The sequence below is a fragment of the Hirundo rustica genome, chromosome Z, assembly GCF_015227805.2.
Source record: "Hirundo rustica isolate bHirRus1 chromosome Z, bHirRus1.pri.v3, whole genome shotgun sequence".
NCBI classification, from domain to species: domain Eukaryota; kingdom Metazoa; phylum Chordata; class Aves; order Passeriformes; family Hirundinidae; genus Hirundo; species Hirundo rustica.
The window spans coordinates 82,297,487-82,314,190 of NC_053488.1; the positions used below are offsets into that span (position 1 = coordinate 82,297,487).

The following is a 16,704-nucleotide window of genomic DNA, read 5'->3' on the forward strand; positions in this document are numbered from 1 at the left end:
CATCCCATCCCATCCCATCCCATCCCATCCCATCCCAATCCATACTACAGCACCCTGTCCCACCCACGCTGATCTTGAGGAGGAGCTGTGGCTCTCTAGGGAGTGATTGAGGTTGATTCTCTGGGGATTTATGCAGACTGGACAGGAGAAGCCATGGGCTGGTGATGGGACCACATCCAACAGGACTCATGCCCACAGTTTGTCGTCCACCTCCCAGGCCCTGTTTGCTGGGACGCACCTGGTTAATGGACAATCTGCACTCCCACTCCAGAATGGACTGTGTGTTCCCCGGGACAAGGCCGTGTGCCAGCAGTGGTGCTGGGGAGCAGGAGCTGGGGAGCAGCAGGGTCGTGGCAGCGGCTCCATGTGCCCCTCACCCCAGCAAGTGGCTCCATGTGGGTGCTCCCCCCAGCACCCTTCAGCCATCCCCCATGCCACGGGGCAGGGGCTGGTTGTGCTGCTGCTCCCTCCAGCACCTTTCCTACCCCAAAGTACAGGTGTCTGTGTCCCTAATCCCTACCTGCTCCCAGATGGGGTTCCCGGTGCTGTGAGAGGCCTGGCAGGAGTGTTGGCTGGGCAGGGGGGTGTGACCCCTGCCTGGGTTTATTCCTGACAAAACCAGCAATCTTCGGCTGGAAGGGGCCACTCTGAGCTGAACCAGCCAGCCTGGCAGCACCACAGTGCATCCCCAGCAGTGTGAGGCACTTCACCCATCAGCCGTGTCACTGCCTCACCATCACCGGCTGTCCTGGCATGGCCCAATTCCCTGGCAGGCTTTCCTTCCTTCCCCATGAGGCTGGAAGAGCCCTCAGTGCCAGGTGGGTCCCACTGCTGTGCCACAGGCCCTGCCATGGCAGGGCTGGTGTAATCCTGCCACCCCTCCGGTTCCTCGGGCAGCGGGACACAGAGCAGCACGTGGGAGCACGCTGCCCACCCGGATGGGCCCAAAACCACCGGGACCCCGGCTCTTCCCACACCGCCCCAGCTGGAGCATCCTTCTTACCTTGCTGTGCCCGCACCCCTGTGTCCTTGCTGCACCCTCTCCCCCTTGCTGAGACCACATCCCCCCTGTGCCTGTGTTCCCATGTCCCTGCTGGACCCCGTGTCCCTGCTCTGCCTGTGTCCCCGTGCGCCTCGCTGCCGCCTCCGGCTCTGCAATGCTCAGGATGCCATCTGCCAGGAAAAATCCCACCTTCGCTGCGGGGCAGGAGTGTGCCTGGGCTGTCAGACTGTTGCTACAAGGTTATACTTAAAGCATTTTTAGAGGTTTCCTGCAGACAGGAAAAGCATACTGTTCCCTTTGGGGATTTCAACCACGTTGGTTTCTTTAATCCTCCATAAGGCATACCTGGGATTTTGTATCTGGGAGCAACTGAAATGATCCTGTTCTAGGAGTGATATTTTAATTCTGTCTTAGAAGAGGCCTTTAAAAGAAGGTTCAAAGCTCAGCCTGGAGTGAATTCACAGTGGCCATATCAACCTTAGTGCCCTGTGCAGCCTGTGGGGTGAGAGCTTGTCCAGGATGGCTGGTGAATCCTATAAATGGGAATAAACCCACAGCCTGTGCCTGCAGGGTGACAACTTTCCAACTGCCAAAACATGACTTCCTCTTTTTAATGCTCTCAGTGGAAGCAGAGCAGTGTGCTTGGGGCAGTACCTGCAGCAGGGCAGGGGGGAGAGGGACAAGGCGCAGCAAAGGAAAGCGGGATGAGGATAACCACAGAGTATTTAGACAAAATGCAGAAAAAAGGCAGGCAGATGGCATGAATATTAGTGCATGAAAATGACTAGCACTCTGAGAATTTCCCAGTGTACTTCTGACTGGTTTGGGCTTGCTTTTATAATTAATTTATGGAAAGCACTTAAATTGGGAATAAACACAATCTCACAAATCCCTCCTAATCTCTGCCTGTATTTTTGAAATGATACCCTGAAGGTATAGTTCCTCACAGTGATTAAACTGCTTTTCTTTTAAGAATTAAAAGGGACCTTTTCCACGTGGTCATGTTCAGTGTGAGCAGCCAGGCCCACACTCTGACCTGCTCTAGATGCCATATACTGTTGGAAGTGCCCGGGTAGGGCATTTCCCCGTTGGACTGCTGGATGCCAAATCTGCCAATATTTTCATTTTGGATTCATGTATTTTAATGCAAAATATGACCTGGTGTGTTGTCAGCCTACGACTCAGAAGCACTCAGCTATTAGCATACATTTAGAAAACTCCTTGAAAATGGAATGTATTTAATTAAGTGGCTGCTTTTCCCTGTTGGTGGAAGCCATGCTCCCTCTGTGAGTGGGATGTGTGGAAGGTGCTCAGGGCAGCACAAGGGGGAATTTGGGTCTCTGGGTGCAGGCAGAAGCAGTGTGGAGCAGCTCGGCACAAGAGGAGAAGCCAGGGGAGATACGGGCTTTGCCCCATTGGCCGCCCCACCTGGGCTTCAGGGGCTGCTGGCCCTGCTGCAGGTCTCAGAGTGCTGCTTGGGCCTTGTGTTCCTCTGCAGAAGGGAAGAGCAGCGGGGGACAGAAAAATATGGCATGGGAAGTTCCACATGGTTTCCAGTGGGATACGGGTCCTCAAGGTGCTCATGGCCGTGGGGTTGTGCCCAGAGAGGGTCCAGGACTGACAACATGAAGGTGTGGGAAGCAAACAAAGATTTTATTACATGGCTTCTTGTGCTTCAGCATGGAAATCCAGGTAAGAATTACCCAGGACACAGCCTGTCCCTTTGGTTTGGCCTGTGCAGTTCAGTCATGCGTAGGAGAAGCATTTTCCTTGTCCCCTCCAGCAGCCTCTCCATGTCACAGCCCATGGGAGGACACTGTGGTGCTGGGGAGTCCTGCACCATGGGGACATGGGAAGAGTACCCATCTGCATCTGTGGGGTGCTGGCCTGCAGGTCCCAGGCGAGTGCTCCCCGTTCTGCAGGCTGAAGGGTGTGTGCCAGCAGCTCCAGGAAGGACTTGGGACGTGGACACCTGGGCAACAGGAGAAGAGGCTGCCAGAGGATGATGCTGTGGTGCCAGCTGCCGCCATGGGTGCCACCAAAGGCACGTGGCTGGGACCTCTCACTGCCTGGAGGTGGACAGCATCCCGGCCAGGAAGGCAAGATGTGGCAGTGCCATCCCCTCAGAGTCCCTGTGCCAGTGCCGTGCATTGTCCCTGTGGCACTGCTCCTCATGATGCTGCTCTCCACAGCAATCCTTGTACATCCCTCAAAGTGCAGCTCCAGCTTGCCAGAGTGGGTACAGAAGCTGGGGTTGGTTTTTGTAAATTCTATATAATATATATAATATAATACAACACATTACATATGTGAGATCTATTTTGTGGAGTTATTTACTGCTCTCCTGCTGCAGTAATTTGTTCCGTCACAACTTTACCAGGGCTCTGCACGCTTTTTTTTTTTTTTCTCAGCATTTCCCTCCTACACACAGGAGTGTTTAGTTCTAACAGTTTTTCTGGTCTTTAGGGAAAAAGAGAGAGTATGTGAAAGACTGACTGCTATCTTTGTTTTCAAAATAATGCTGCAGTAATTAAAATGCTTGGAAAGTTGTTCTGTTCCCAGAAGTAATAAACAGTTTTGACTGTTTTGCCCCATTAATTGCACATTACTTAAATACGTGTATTTTATAACATGCGTATTCACTCACCTGCTTGCTCTGAAAGTTAAATGCGTGTTTGAATATGCATTATACCCTTTAATGCACAGTAATTATTTGGTACATTATTATAAGCTGCTCCTGAGCCACCCCTTCCCAAGGAGCAGGCTTTTGTGTTGGCTCCAGGGGGTGCTTGGTGCCAGGTCTGGGGGCCACGGGAACAGGGAGCAGCTCTCCTCCCGAGGGACATCGTGCACTCGGGGTGACTGCCAGCGCCAGCTGGGAACGGTCCAGGGAGGCTGCTCCAATTTCTTTCTTCCCAACAGATCCCAACTAAAGAAGCCCAATTTCAGCTGTCCATAGTCAATGCAGGCTCCAGACTCTGTGACCAAAAGCTCAGCTCCTGCCAGCCCTCACCAGCGGCTCTGTGCTCTCAGGCCTTTTAGGAAACATTGCTTGCACCGTCTCAACTGTAAAAGCTGAAGAGTGCCCAGCCGAGGGGAGCAGTGTTTGGGGCAGAACCATGAGGGTTTGGGGCAGGACAGGACCAGACAGGCCATTGCTCTGGTGGCTGTCTCCTCCTAGCACCAGCTGGTTCTTCTTTTGGATTGTAGCACGTGACAGTGAGGGGATCAAAAGTCTGCAGCCCTCAGGGAGAGTGGGAACAGACTTTGTCAGGTTTCTTGATGATTGAGGGACATCCAGGGTGTCTGAAAGCTCACAAGCCATGATCAGAACACCCAGTAAATCTGATCTCCCTGACCTCTCTCCCCTGCCATGCGGAAAACAGCCAGCAGCTCCCCTGCTGGGTTAAAGATGAAATAATGACCAGGCACAGGGCATCATGGCTCCAAGCAGACATCTTCCTGCTGCATCTCTTCCTCCTGCTGCTGCTCCCATCTGCTTCTGGAGCCCTCACCTGAACAGGGAGCACTCACCTGGGACATGCAGGCCAGCACCCCACAGCTGCAGATGGGTAGTCTTCCTATGTCCCCATGTCTGTGAGGGTGAAGCAGCCCCCAGCATGGTCCCTGTGGGGAGCACATGATCTTGAGAACGGTGCTGAGCTCCCCACAGAAGCAGCCCATGGCCCACAGCACTGGTGTGGCAGAGCTGGGGCAAACCCAGAGAGAGCGGAGCTGGGAAAGAGGAAAGAGGTCCACATCCTTTGCCTGGCACGATCCCAAAGAGAGGAGGCCTCAGCACCAAGTATGCATCCCTCCATCAGACCCACATCTCTGCAGCTGCCTCTCTCAGGTGGCTCTGTGAGTGGGAGGGAAGGGCATGGACCTGTTCCCAGCTGGCTGTCACTTGACAGTGCCAGAGCTGTGCCCTGTCCCCAGAAGCCACAGCTGGTGGCTGTGTTGCCAGCAATAGGTCCGGCTGCAGCTCCTGAGGAACAATGTGCTCCTACTGTATGGTACCAGATTGTACATCCAAACTATTATTTCCAACATCTCTGGCTTAATTGTAAAACTATAATACAAATGACATTGGGGGTTTGCTGGAGTTAAATTTTAATAGCAAGCCAGCGCCCTTTTAATGACATTTTATACATTTAAATTGGGCATGATCCCTTTGGGAACAGTAATTTTATTCATGGAGATTATGTCTAATTTGAATATAAAAACACCACTAAAAAGATATTGGATTTGCTATTTTTCACTTGCAGGAGCTCCGGAGTCCAATCTTCCCAACTGAGTGGGCTTTGGTGGATTGAAAAAGCCTTATGAGCCCTCACCCCAACTTCCTTCTGGGAAAGTGCGGTAGGAGATCCATGTGAGTCCAGCCACCCCACGGCTGGCCTGGCTCGGCTCTGGGGGCTCTGAGGTCCAGCCACCAGCACCAGCTCTCCATGCACTGCTGTGAGGGGGTGACGAGGGGCAGGAGGCCAAGGGGCAGCCACCCGGGATGGGCCACGGTAAGAGAGCCCCGGGTTCTGCTCCAGCCCCTCGCACACATCCTGGTGCAGCTGTGCCGGAGCCTCTAAGGATGGTAGCTGCCTCCATCATTGTTCCTCCTTCTTGTGTTGGAGCTGGCCAGAGCCTCCCAATTCCAGTGCCAAACTAACGTGACACCTGTCAGATTGGCAGGTGCCTTGGATGGGTGGTCCTTTCCTCCCTTTCCTCCCTCGAGGGCAGAGGAGGGTCTGGCTGACGCTGTCCTGTGTAGCAGCAGCCCCACTTGTTCTTTCCAGTGACAGCAGTCGCAGATTGACGGCTGACAGGCACAGCTCTGCAGGGATTGTCACCAGCCCACACTCACCCCTGGCTGTACATGGGGGACCCTCAGTGGCTGGTGCTACTTTGGAGAGCAAGGAACGCCGGCGGACACACAGCCAGCGCTGAGAGACACTGACACAGAACAGCCAGAGCCGAGGGATTGCACCCACGGACACCCGGGCGGCTCAATCAGCGGCCGGGCTCCTCGCCAGGGAGGATGCTGTGCAGAGGCGTCAGCCTGCTGGGAAGCGCCTCCGCGCCTCCTCCGTGGGGGCGGCAGGGGCTGAGGCCGAGCGCCGCTGCTGCGGCTGCCCCTGGCTGTGCCGGGTGCGGGACTGCCGGAGCAGCGGGGGCGGAGCGCGGGAGAGCTCCGCGCAGGAGAACGGCTCCTTTCCCACGGGCACCGCAATAAACCCGCAGGGCTGGCGTAACATCCCGGCTCCTCAGGGGAGGACGCGCACAGACCCATCCGCTGGGGGAGGGCAGGCGCCTGCGGGGCCGGGGTGCAGCCCGCGGGTCCCAGCTGAGCCGCACGCAGCCCTGGCCGCCAGCCCGGAGCCCCGCACCGCGATAAGGGCACCGCCGCTGCCGGGCGCCGAGCGGAGCGGCTGCCTCATCTCCGAGACGGGATAAACTGTTTGGCCTTTGGACAAGATTATTTCTGTTCAGAACACGATTGTTATCACTTAATTGAAAATAATTATCCAATGCAAATTGGCTTCAAGTTGGCAGCTGACTTGAGGAGATGGCGCGTTTCCAAGCTGTCCTGGGGAGAGCCGAGTGCGGTGGGAGGGCGAGAGGCTGGGACTGTCCGCAGGGCTGAAGGGGGAGCACGCTACAGGGGCAGATGTCCCCTTTGCAACGCCTGCATCCCTCCAGGAAAACAGCGGGGGCCATCCTGCCCAGTGCTTTCATAAACTGGGACCCTTCGGTTTGCCTTCCCACAGCGGCCACCGAGACAGCAGTGGGAGCGTAGGTGCTGGAACCAGCTGCTTAGGAGACCTCAGCTCAGAGGTGACAGCGCTCGCCAGGCTGTGCCCCACCGGGGCCTGTCTGCACGTAGGATTTCATCTCACGCAGAACGCAGGTCTCCCGCTACTGTTGACTAGAAGAGCTGCAGTCAGCCCACATAAAGGAGGTGGCTGGTGCCATAGTGGGGCTGGGGCACAGCTGGGATGTGGAAACCTCTGGAGAGCCCAGCAGGAGCAGCCCTCTGGAGCTCTGACCCAACCAGGCACTGAAGCCCCAGCTAGGCTTGTCCCTCTTCTGCTGGACTCCTTCTGGCCACGTGCAGTCAGCCCATCACTCCAAATGTTACCTGTGTCTGTGCGTTCTTGCCAGTGAATAGAGGAGAACATGTTTCTCTGTGAAACTTCCCCCACACCAGACCCCTTGGTGCCTGCTAAACCTTCTCTGGCTGTGGGCACCCCTGCCTGCAGGCTGCGGGGGCCGTGGTCAGCCTGAGCACCTCCGCTCTGGTGGCTCCCTGCAGCCACTCTGCCCCTGGCATTGTCTCTGCTCCCTCTTCCTTGTTTTCTGCCTGAGTGGATTTGGATTAGGCAAGACTTTCCCAAACGCACACAATGCCCCTGCCAGTGCACAAACACACCAGAGAATACCAGCTTTCCACAGCAGCATTTCTATGATTTGACCAGACTGGCACAAGGTTAATTAAAAAAACAAAAAACAAAAAACCAAAAAAACCAACCCAATGTTTAAATGCAGTTTCATCAGAAGTGCAAAATGCCTCTGCAGGAATTTCTGCCAGGACTTTTCAAACCTCGCAAAGCACAATTAGACACAGTCAAATATTGCCCTGGTTAAAGACTATTAGTTTTCCTTACATTTGTCATGAATTAATTTTTTTCCAGCTGTATCAACAGTGTTTCCTTTATAAATACAACCGGCTCCTTTACATTGAAAAATTAAATTTGCTTTGATAATGAACTGAGGTGCTAATAATCATTTTGCAATGCAAAAAAAGTGCAATTACTGGCTGCTGTGCCACGTGGCGCCCCGGTCCGCTGTCACTGACCCTGCTCTGCCATTGTCACCCACAGTCCCATCTCGAAGGTGCAGCGTGGGAGTGCCCACCCTTGCTGGGAGCTCGTGTGTCAGCGCCCATCTGCTCGGGTGAGCCGAACTCAGGTTTGCTCGGCACCCTTGAGTAGCTGCTCAGTGACACGTGGGGTGAAACAAGGTCTGCCAGTGGGACTGAGGCCAACCCGAGCACACGGGTCGGTGTGGTCACCACGGACTGCTGGTGCTGGGTACGGCGTGGCCCTGTACACGTGTACTTGAGTGATGGTCCCTGCAGACTGCACAACAGTTGGACAGAGACTCGTGTTTTGAGACAGACTTTAGGGAAAGGAACACTTCAAGGAGGAGCCAGACCTGTGCTGTGTGTCACAAAGACACATCCAGTTCCTTCCCACAGGTGTGTCATGGACACAGACACCTCAAATCACAGCTCTTTTTCTTTCCTCAACCTCTCTGTGTAGTGGCTGCAACAAATGATGGACCCAATACTCCCTTCTCCCCTCTTCACTCCTGGGACACCTGCCCCCATTACCCAACAAGACTCTGACCTTCTGATCCATCCATCTTGTCTCCTCTGCAGTGCTGGGTCTGAGCTGCGGCCCTTTATTTATTCACACAATGTAGGTTTCCTCATGCTGCCTCACCAGTGCACATCAACTGTGACCTCGAGACACCATCCTCTCCTGGGATAAGCATGTTTTTCAGTCCCAGGCATCTCTGGAGTAAGGACTGACAGTTCTTTAAAGGAGGGGGGAAAGCAGGCGGGAGGAGTGACAGGCTGAAGTACATTGGTTTAATGGAATAAAGCAGCTCGATGGAAGCAGCTCAGTCTGCCGGTCGCCATGCCTGGCACAGGATTCTAACACAGCACCTGATGTGCTGATATTGATGATGCTGGGAAATCCACCCCTTTTTGCCATTTTCCTTGTCCTCTAGTCCCCACTGAACATAAGCAACCTCCTGCTGCTTTATTCACATGCTGAGCTCTCTGAGATCCATCAGCTGCCCCACAGGAGCCTTACAGGGCGTGCTGGGTGACACTGGTTGCTGGTGGCAGCTGGTGCTGGACACAACCCATTTTGTTCCAAGTGGTGCCAGCCAGAGCTGCAGGCACCAGTTTATGTCACACCTGATTTACCCAGGTGCTTTCCAGCAACAAGCCAGCCTTGTCCATGTCCCTCTTTCCTTGCTGGTGGCATTATCCAGACCTGCCAGTTCTCCCCTGAATGCCCTGCTGGGTGCAGACTTCTGCAAAGCCTGACACTGGTCAGTCCTGGAGCTGATGCCATTGCCTGCCAGGACCCAAACATACCTCTGGACCATGCCCCAGGCTGGATGTGCCACTGCAGGATGCTTCTCCTTTTCCCACAGCGCCAACACTGCTGCTCTCCAGCCAGACCCTGGCCTCAGGCCTGGAGGATGCTTCCTCACCTAGATCTCATCTGCTTCTAGGGTTGCTGCTTCCCTTTCTTCCCTTCCCATGGTCCTGAAAAGCATGCTTCCTCCATCTCTTACTCACTGTCTGTAATTACAAGCAGCAGACATCTACCAAAGCAAAGGCTCTGCAGGGCTAGGTATCTGCAGGATTCGGAGTGATGTCGAGAGGCAGTTCCACCACAAACTCATGGTCTGGTGCTGAGAGCAGGTGCTGCCACTGACAGCCTGGAGCCACAGTGGCAGCCAGACTTCTGTGGGTCTCGCCCAAGCACCTGTGTAAGTCACTGAGGCTAAAGTCCCCACCATTACCTTCCCAAGGCTGAGCAGGCTCTGCCCACCAGCACACAACAGGGTTTGAACAACTCCACAGCAGCGTCCAAAGTGAAATATTCTTGTCTGAAGCCACTGAGCATCAGAGAAAGAGGCTGGGTCTCCTGGCTGGTCTGACTCCTGCTATGTGAGCCAGGGACCCGGTCCTCAGGGGAGGAGTTAGGAAGAGCTCTGACTTTGCTACAATCCACCCTCTGGCACTGCACATGGATGATGTAGAGGCACCTCTCCAAGGTGCAGGAAATGCACTCACCTCAAGACAACTCAGCTGGCCAGATGGCCAAAACAATTACTGAAAACAACTCTCTTCCCTGTCTGCCAGGTTTGTGCTGGTTTGGCAAAAGGCCAGTGGTGACTTTTGCTCAAATGAAACATGGAATTCAAAACCAAAATGGGTATACAACACAGCATCTGGGAAAAGAGCTGTTTCCATGTTAAAACAAATCTTTTCAGGGATGGAACTAACTTAATTGGTGGTGTTTTTTTTTTTTTTTTTTTAATGGGACAAAAGCTGATTTTCTTTTCAGTATCAGCAGGATTTTTTCAGTCAAGCAATAAATGAAGTTAAGCAAAACTTATTTTTTGTTGCCAAGGTCATGCTGAAACAAAGCTAGACATTAGGTCTGCAGATACTATGCAGGTGTATCTCTATCACAAATAGCTCTGAAACAGGATGAGAGGGTCACCAGAACATCTGTGTTCTCACTGTAGATTTTGCTAAACAGAAACCTGATGAATTTAGGGAGTACTGGCATGGGATAACACTGGCATAATAAGAGAGTCCTCAGTGTGGGACTCAGTGGGATATGGGAATCCTTGGATTCCCATATCCCATTCCAGATATCCTTGAAGGGTACAAATAACCTCTAATTTTAACATAGGACTGCTGCACAAGAAGACGAGTTGCACCTCAGTGACACTGTGCCATTACCATCAGCTGCTCACTAAGGAATGGTACAGCAGAGAGCACCTCACAGAGCCCTAGGGTATGGATAATTTCCTTTTCACAACAGTAGAGTACAAATGCATTGCTTTTTTCCTTTACTCTTGCCAGTGGTGATGTAGTTTCAGCTCAGGAAAGAGAACATGATGCTGTTTTCAGTCATGTTTGGAATGCAAGGAAATGAGGAACAAACCCATTTTTTTTCCTGTTTCTCATGTAAAGTTTTATTTGTGTTAGTCCTTTGATAAAGCATTTTATTCTTACAAACCTTAAAACAACATGCTGAATTCCAGTGTACAAAAATAACTGTCTTTAAAAAAAGATTAAATTTTAGCACAGTGTGACTGGAACCAAGTATGTTCTTCATACTCCACTCTTTTTTTCCTCCAGAAACAGCCTCCACACCAAAAGGAACAAGGACAGATCTAGTGTGAGATGTAAACTCTGTTCCAGGCCCACCTGCTGGCTCACTCCTGCTCTGCTGACCAGCTGGTAAGGACAGGGATGGAGCCCCAAAAACTGAGCCCTGAGGGCAGTGGATTGATGGCACCACTCTGGAGAGTGAGGTGGGTGACTGCTGCATCCCAGAGCACAAAGCAGAGACTTGGCTGCCCTTCTAGAGGGAGGGAAGTGCCCAATGCCCTCCTGCACTCTGGAGAGGACCGGCGGCTGGTGATGGAATGTGCTTTATACCCGCGTTCCTGCTTTCCACCCCGACCTCCCCTGACCCAAATCTCCCTGGCATTAGCCCCAGAGGTGCTGTGCTCCAACAGCACAGCCACATCTCACTGGTGAAGAAACAAACCCTGCCAAACCCAGTGTGCCCCCAGATCCCCAAGCAAAGAAAATAAACATACAGCATATTCCAAGACCACCCCAGGCAGGAGCACTGGGTCCTGCTTGCCATGGGAACAGCTCACAGAGATGGCGTGGTCCCCTCTGGCTGTGGAGGTGGCCAGGGTGGGTGATGGTGCCCAGCATGCTGGGTCAGGGACGGACTCAAATTCATGTGCTAAGAGAGGGACAGGAATAAAGAGAAGGCAGAGCCAGAGCCAGGGAAAGCCAGTGCTACCTGCCATCACCAAGATTTCTGTTTGGACTTCTTCTTCCGCTGTTTTATAAGGAATAGATTGTCCTTGCTGTCAGGACTAATATTTTTCTGCTTTTTCAATTTCTTCTTCCTTTTGGCACCTTCTAGAGGCTGCTGCACACACACGGCCTTGCTGCCTGAGAATGCCTGGAAAAGGAACTTGTGGCGGACCCTGCTGCCCTTGCACCCCTGCTGCTTGAATCCCCGAGGGAAGTCCTCTGGTTCACCCCTCCTGTGCTTCTCCTCCTGGGGTTTCTTTGCCCGGGACACTTTCATCTTCTTTTGCTGCTCACTGTTCCGGCTTTGCTTCCTCGGTTCTTTCCAAAGTTTGCTCTTTTTCTTGTGGCTGGGCACCTCAAGCTGTTCTTCCTGCACCGGTGTTTCAGACTGTTCCGGCAGAAGACCAGCTTCCTGCAGGTCTGGAAAGCAGAGTGGATTATTTCAATACCTAAAAAACCTAAAACCTGGTGCCTGAGCCATCACAGCTCTCCTTAGACAAAAATTTATCTCCAGCAGATTTTTTCACTGTGGGTTTTTCCTGTCATCAGGCTAGAATCTTAACAAATCGTGATTTAATCCCCTTCCTGCTATTTCATGGCATTTTTAATGTCAGCAGATTTTTCAGAATTAAAACATCTGACAAAGCTCACTGAGTGACTTTGACACAGTCAATTTCCATGATAGACACGGATGAGTAAAATCACAAATCTTCTACTACCACCAGGCTACCTGTTCAAATCCATGCAGCTTTTCCCAACACATGAAAATAATCCCACAATGTTTCTAAAAAGCACAAACACAGAACTGAAAGGTGGGAGGGATCTCCCAAAACACACTGTACCTGCCACCTTTCTTTTTAACCTGTTGGCTCTCCTCTTGATATCACATTCATCATCGTAGTAGTAGACAAAGGGAGAAGTGGGGAACATGTTTCCCTGCATCCGCTTCTCTGAGCACTCCTGCAAAACACATTTCAGGTCACTAGAGGTGGCTGAGTGGTGATTTCCTGGAAGTGAAATGGGTCAGGCCCTCCAGGTCCTGGTCTGGACTTGTGGGGGATGTGGTCAGCACTGACATTTTCATGACCTTCTGCACACACTGAAACACTGGTGCTGTTTGAGCACACAGGAGGAAGCTCCCGTCTTCCTGCAGTTCCAAGCATCTGTAGAACACCCACAGATCAGATGATGAAGACCAGGTGAAGACAGGTAAACCCCAGGTGAGCTGCTGACAAAGCTATTGGACATAGGGACAGGGCTGTCCTGCTGCCAGGCAGGACCCCAGCACTTGCTCTGCACGGTCCTGGCCCCTCAGAGACAAACAGTGCCATGGCAGGGCAGCCCTGGCACCTGGCCTGTTTTGGGGAGGCCCCCTGCAGAGGTTTGGCAGGCCAAAGGAGTGGGTGGGCTGGGGAAAGAGGTGAGCAGCCATGGGGAGCTAGAGCCTCCCAACAGCCAGCGTGGGTGGTGTCACCATGGGCCATTCCCTCACAGGGACAAACCATAGCCAAATCCTGCAGCAGGCTGCTATGTGCACATGTCAGAGTGCAAGGAACAGAAAGAAAAAAAAGAGGAGGAGAGCCCTGAACTGATAGGTGGGGTGAGGAAAGGGCTGACTCTGGCATCATGTGCATACCAGTCTATTTCCCAAACACTTGGAACAGGAATCACTGCTGTACACACAGTTTTATCCATGTCTTGAGAGCCAGGCTAACAGGAACACTTCCTATGATTCTGCCTTTTTCTGTGTACCATGTGATACTTTATTATCCTTTATCCTCCTTGCAAATTGCTTGTTATCTGCTGTGCTTTGCTTCATCATCTTTCTCTTCTTAGATACTGCTGAGATCATAGAAACACAGAATCCCACAATGGCTTGGCTTGGTAGGGACCTTAAAGATCATCCCATCCCACCCCTGCCACGGCCAGGGACCCCTTCCACTAACCCAGGTTGCTCCAAGCCCTGTCCAGCCTGGCCTTGGACACTTCCAGGGATGGGGCAGTGACAGCTTCTCTGGATAACCTGTGCCAGGGCCTGACCACCCTCACAGAGAAGAATTTCTTCCTGACAGCTAATCTAACTCTACTCTTCATCACTTTGAAGTCATTCCAGAGAGACATCTGGGCCTCACCGATCTCCAGGAGCTGTCAGGAGCTTACCTGATGTCTGCACCATGGGACCAGCAGCTTTCCTGCATGTGCTACTGCTACCACTCAGTGCCACCCCAGTAACCCCTGCCCCTGCCTGCTTCTCTTTCCCTTCCAGAGGCACAGCAGATCAGAGATGCATTTTTGATGTACTTCGCATTTCTCATCTTCTTTTTGGAATTTGTTTGACTGAAATTTAGTGAAGAATCAGTTTTCCTGCAAGTGTTTTGCCCCTTTTTTTTTTTTGAGAATGGTGTGCACATGGGAAGATCTGGTATCTCTGTCCTCTGGTGTGGCTGTTTCATTCAGTCCTTGCTCAGGCTGTTTCTGCTCCTTGTACACTACTACAAACACTTTCTTATCTGCCTTAACATTGAGAGAGAAACTGTCCACGAGTTGCTTTCCTCCCTTTCTGATTTTGTACAGTTTCCGCCATTTTCAATCTAAGAATTTACTGTCAGCTCCTCACACATAATTTCTAATTATTTTTACAGCAGCCTTAAAAAATAATTTTACAGCATTCCTAATAATATTTTTACACCAGCCTTACTTGTATCCATGTATGTCTGTCTTCCTCCAGTGCCATTTTTTAGACAGTTTAATGAAAGTAAACTAAACTAAAGGCCCAAGGTTTTAACAAAACATACTGGATAGCTGAAGGGGCTGACACACAAGAGCAGGCAGAAGAGAAGAGAGGAATTTGCTGGCAATATGCTGTTTCTAAGCCACAGGAAAAAATAAGCTAAACCCATCCAATGCATGATTAACATTCATTTTCTAGAATATTTGTGGCTTGGCTCCTGCATTTATTCCACAAAAGAAAAAACCCTATTATTTGTTTTGTGTTGGTAATTGCAGGTAGAGAGCTGAACTCATGAATAGGCACCAAAAAATGTGATAAATATCACCAAAACACCCTAGAAGATGCAGCCTCATCTCCCGTTTTTACCGATGCCACTTAAAGCTCATGACATCTCCTTTACCTGGCTGCACCTTACAGAAAGACAATGCCAAACTTAGTTTAGATGTTGAACTAAACTAGGGAACTAAAAATAAGGATCATCTCAAGCAGGCAGAAATGGAAGATTCCCAAAACAGCACTCAAATAGTTGGGCTGATTGTGGTGAAAAACCTGAGGTGATGTTGAACGTGGTAATGAGGCACTAATGGGAAAAAAGAAAGGGGAAAAAAAAAAAGCTGTATTCAACAACTGTTTTCCAATGAATATTCTCTCTCCCAGGCAGTCTCAAATCAATGAACCTGCCAAGGAGAGATAGCAACTTTTACTTGCCTACCTATCTTTAAATTGCATGGGTGAGATCCCTTTATACACTGGCCTTCACCGACCACAGCAGCACTGTGGTCACACTCCTCTCGTATCACACGTACCCGCTTGGCTCTTCCAGCTCTTTCCTCCAAGCACACGCAAACACCATGGCAGGGATGGATTTCCACCCCAGAGAGTGCAGACTTGGCAGAGACTGCTAAGACTTACGTATCCGAAGTGTCCTTTGCGGGAGCAGTTGTAGCAGTACACGGACACAGAGCGCTCCGAGTGGGAACTGGCTGCTTTGATGGGTCCTGGCTTTGTCTGCAAGATGGAAATGGGCAAGAATTAGGTCTGGCAGTATTCTGAATGCTGAATTAAAAGTAAATTAAAATTGCACAAATACAATTTTATTAAGCTTAGATCAATACACTCCTGCTTGCTGTTGGAATATTGTTTGAAAAAGCAGCAAGTGGCTGGCACTACTGTAATTTTTTAAAGCTAGGTTCAGCCTTGAGCATCACAAATGAGGTGGGAAGAGGAGGCATCACTGGCATCTTGTCCACCAGGCCATATTTCAGCTCAGAATGCAAACTGCTGATTTATCTTTCCCCCTGCTCCTTGTGTTCTAGCCCCTTGTCTCTCACAGGGGCCATCAGATACAGCTGGGGAGGCACAATGCCATGGCCCACAGAGAGAACAGGAGATCAGTTCCATACTCCATGGCACAGACAGACTGCTACCATCCACTGGCACGGGCAGGCACTGTGGACTAACAAGGGATGCAGGAATCCTGGCCCAAAAGCAGTACTGCTTAGGAGTGACCTTATTGAACTCTGCGTGTTTCCTTCTCTCTGGGGCTAAAGGAGCGTGGAAGAGCGGCCCAGATTTCACAGAAAATTGTAGTACTTGGCAATGCTCGTTGCAGGAATGGCTATTTTCTTTAAATGTGTGTCACCATGCTCTTCTGCTGTGGGAGCCACTGTGTTCTCAGTCAGAGTCTCCAGAAGAATGACAGCTGTGTTCGTAAAATAGGCAGGAACAAGAGGAACCTTCCAATGCCATTCTTTATGAATCTGATCACACTTGCAGGGTCACCTTATTGTGAACTCCCCAGCCCTGGGTTTAAATGTGTGTTTCAGAGTCATGTTCCTTAGCTCACACCCAGGCACCAGGAAGGGCCTGAAGGAAGACTAAGAAGAGTGACACATCCAACAGTGATTTGTGACAAAAGGTGGGGAAACAGGGAAAGGGAAAAACTACAACCTATAAAGTAATCTGTGTATTTCTTATCCATGTCTCACAGCAAGAGCTTTCCAGCTAACAGCAGTGTGTAAGTGACAGACTAAGCTGGCTCAGTTTTTCAGGTATTCTTTTATCATAAGTATGTAGCAGAGACAAGGAAATAAAAAACAACAATCCAAAATGCAAGCCCTTGTGTAGTCCCCTTGGGGAAAAATCTGTTTGTTTGATTTTTTACTGTATCAATCACCATTATTCTGGTTAGATTTCAGCATGAGGAGTGTCCCCAGAAATCTCCTCTGCCTTGCACAGGCTCCCCAAGAGCAGCAATAACCCTGTGAGCGACACCTTCCTTTGCCTTCCCAACATGTAGACTCTTGCCTATAT

The 16,704-nt window shown here is 51.1% G+C and overlaps 1 protein-coding gene across 3 annotated transcripts in view; it reads right to left on the reverse strand.

Moving 5' to 3' along the window:
• Window positions 1-10,775: 10,775 nt before the first annotated feature.
• Window positions 10,776-16,704, reverse strand: part of ZCCHC7 (zinc finger CCHC-type containing 7) — an 86,868-nt gene continuing 80,939 nt past the window's right edge. For 2 of the 3 annotated variants that reach the window (XM_040090122.2, XM_040090121.2), the window contains exons 9-11: window positions 15,304-15,399; window positions 12,503-12,620; window positions 10,776-12,080 (exon numbers count right to left, since the gene is read on the reverse strand). In XM_040090122.2, coding sequence (XP_039946056.1) covers window positions 11,650-12,080; window positions 12,503-12,620; window positions 15,304-15,399 — 645 coding nt within the window. In that variant the 3' untranslated portion in view covers window positions 10,776-11,649. The remainder of the gene's footprint in view (window positions 12,081-12,502; window positions 12,621-15,303; window positions 15,400-16,704) is intronic. The other variant, XM_040090123.2, reaches the window with a different exon arrangement.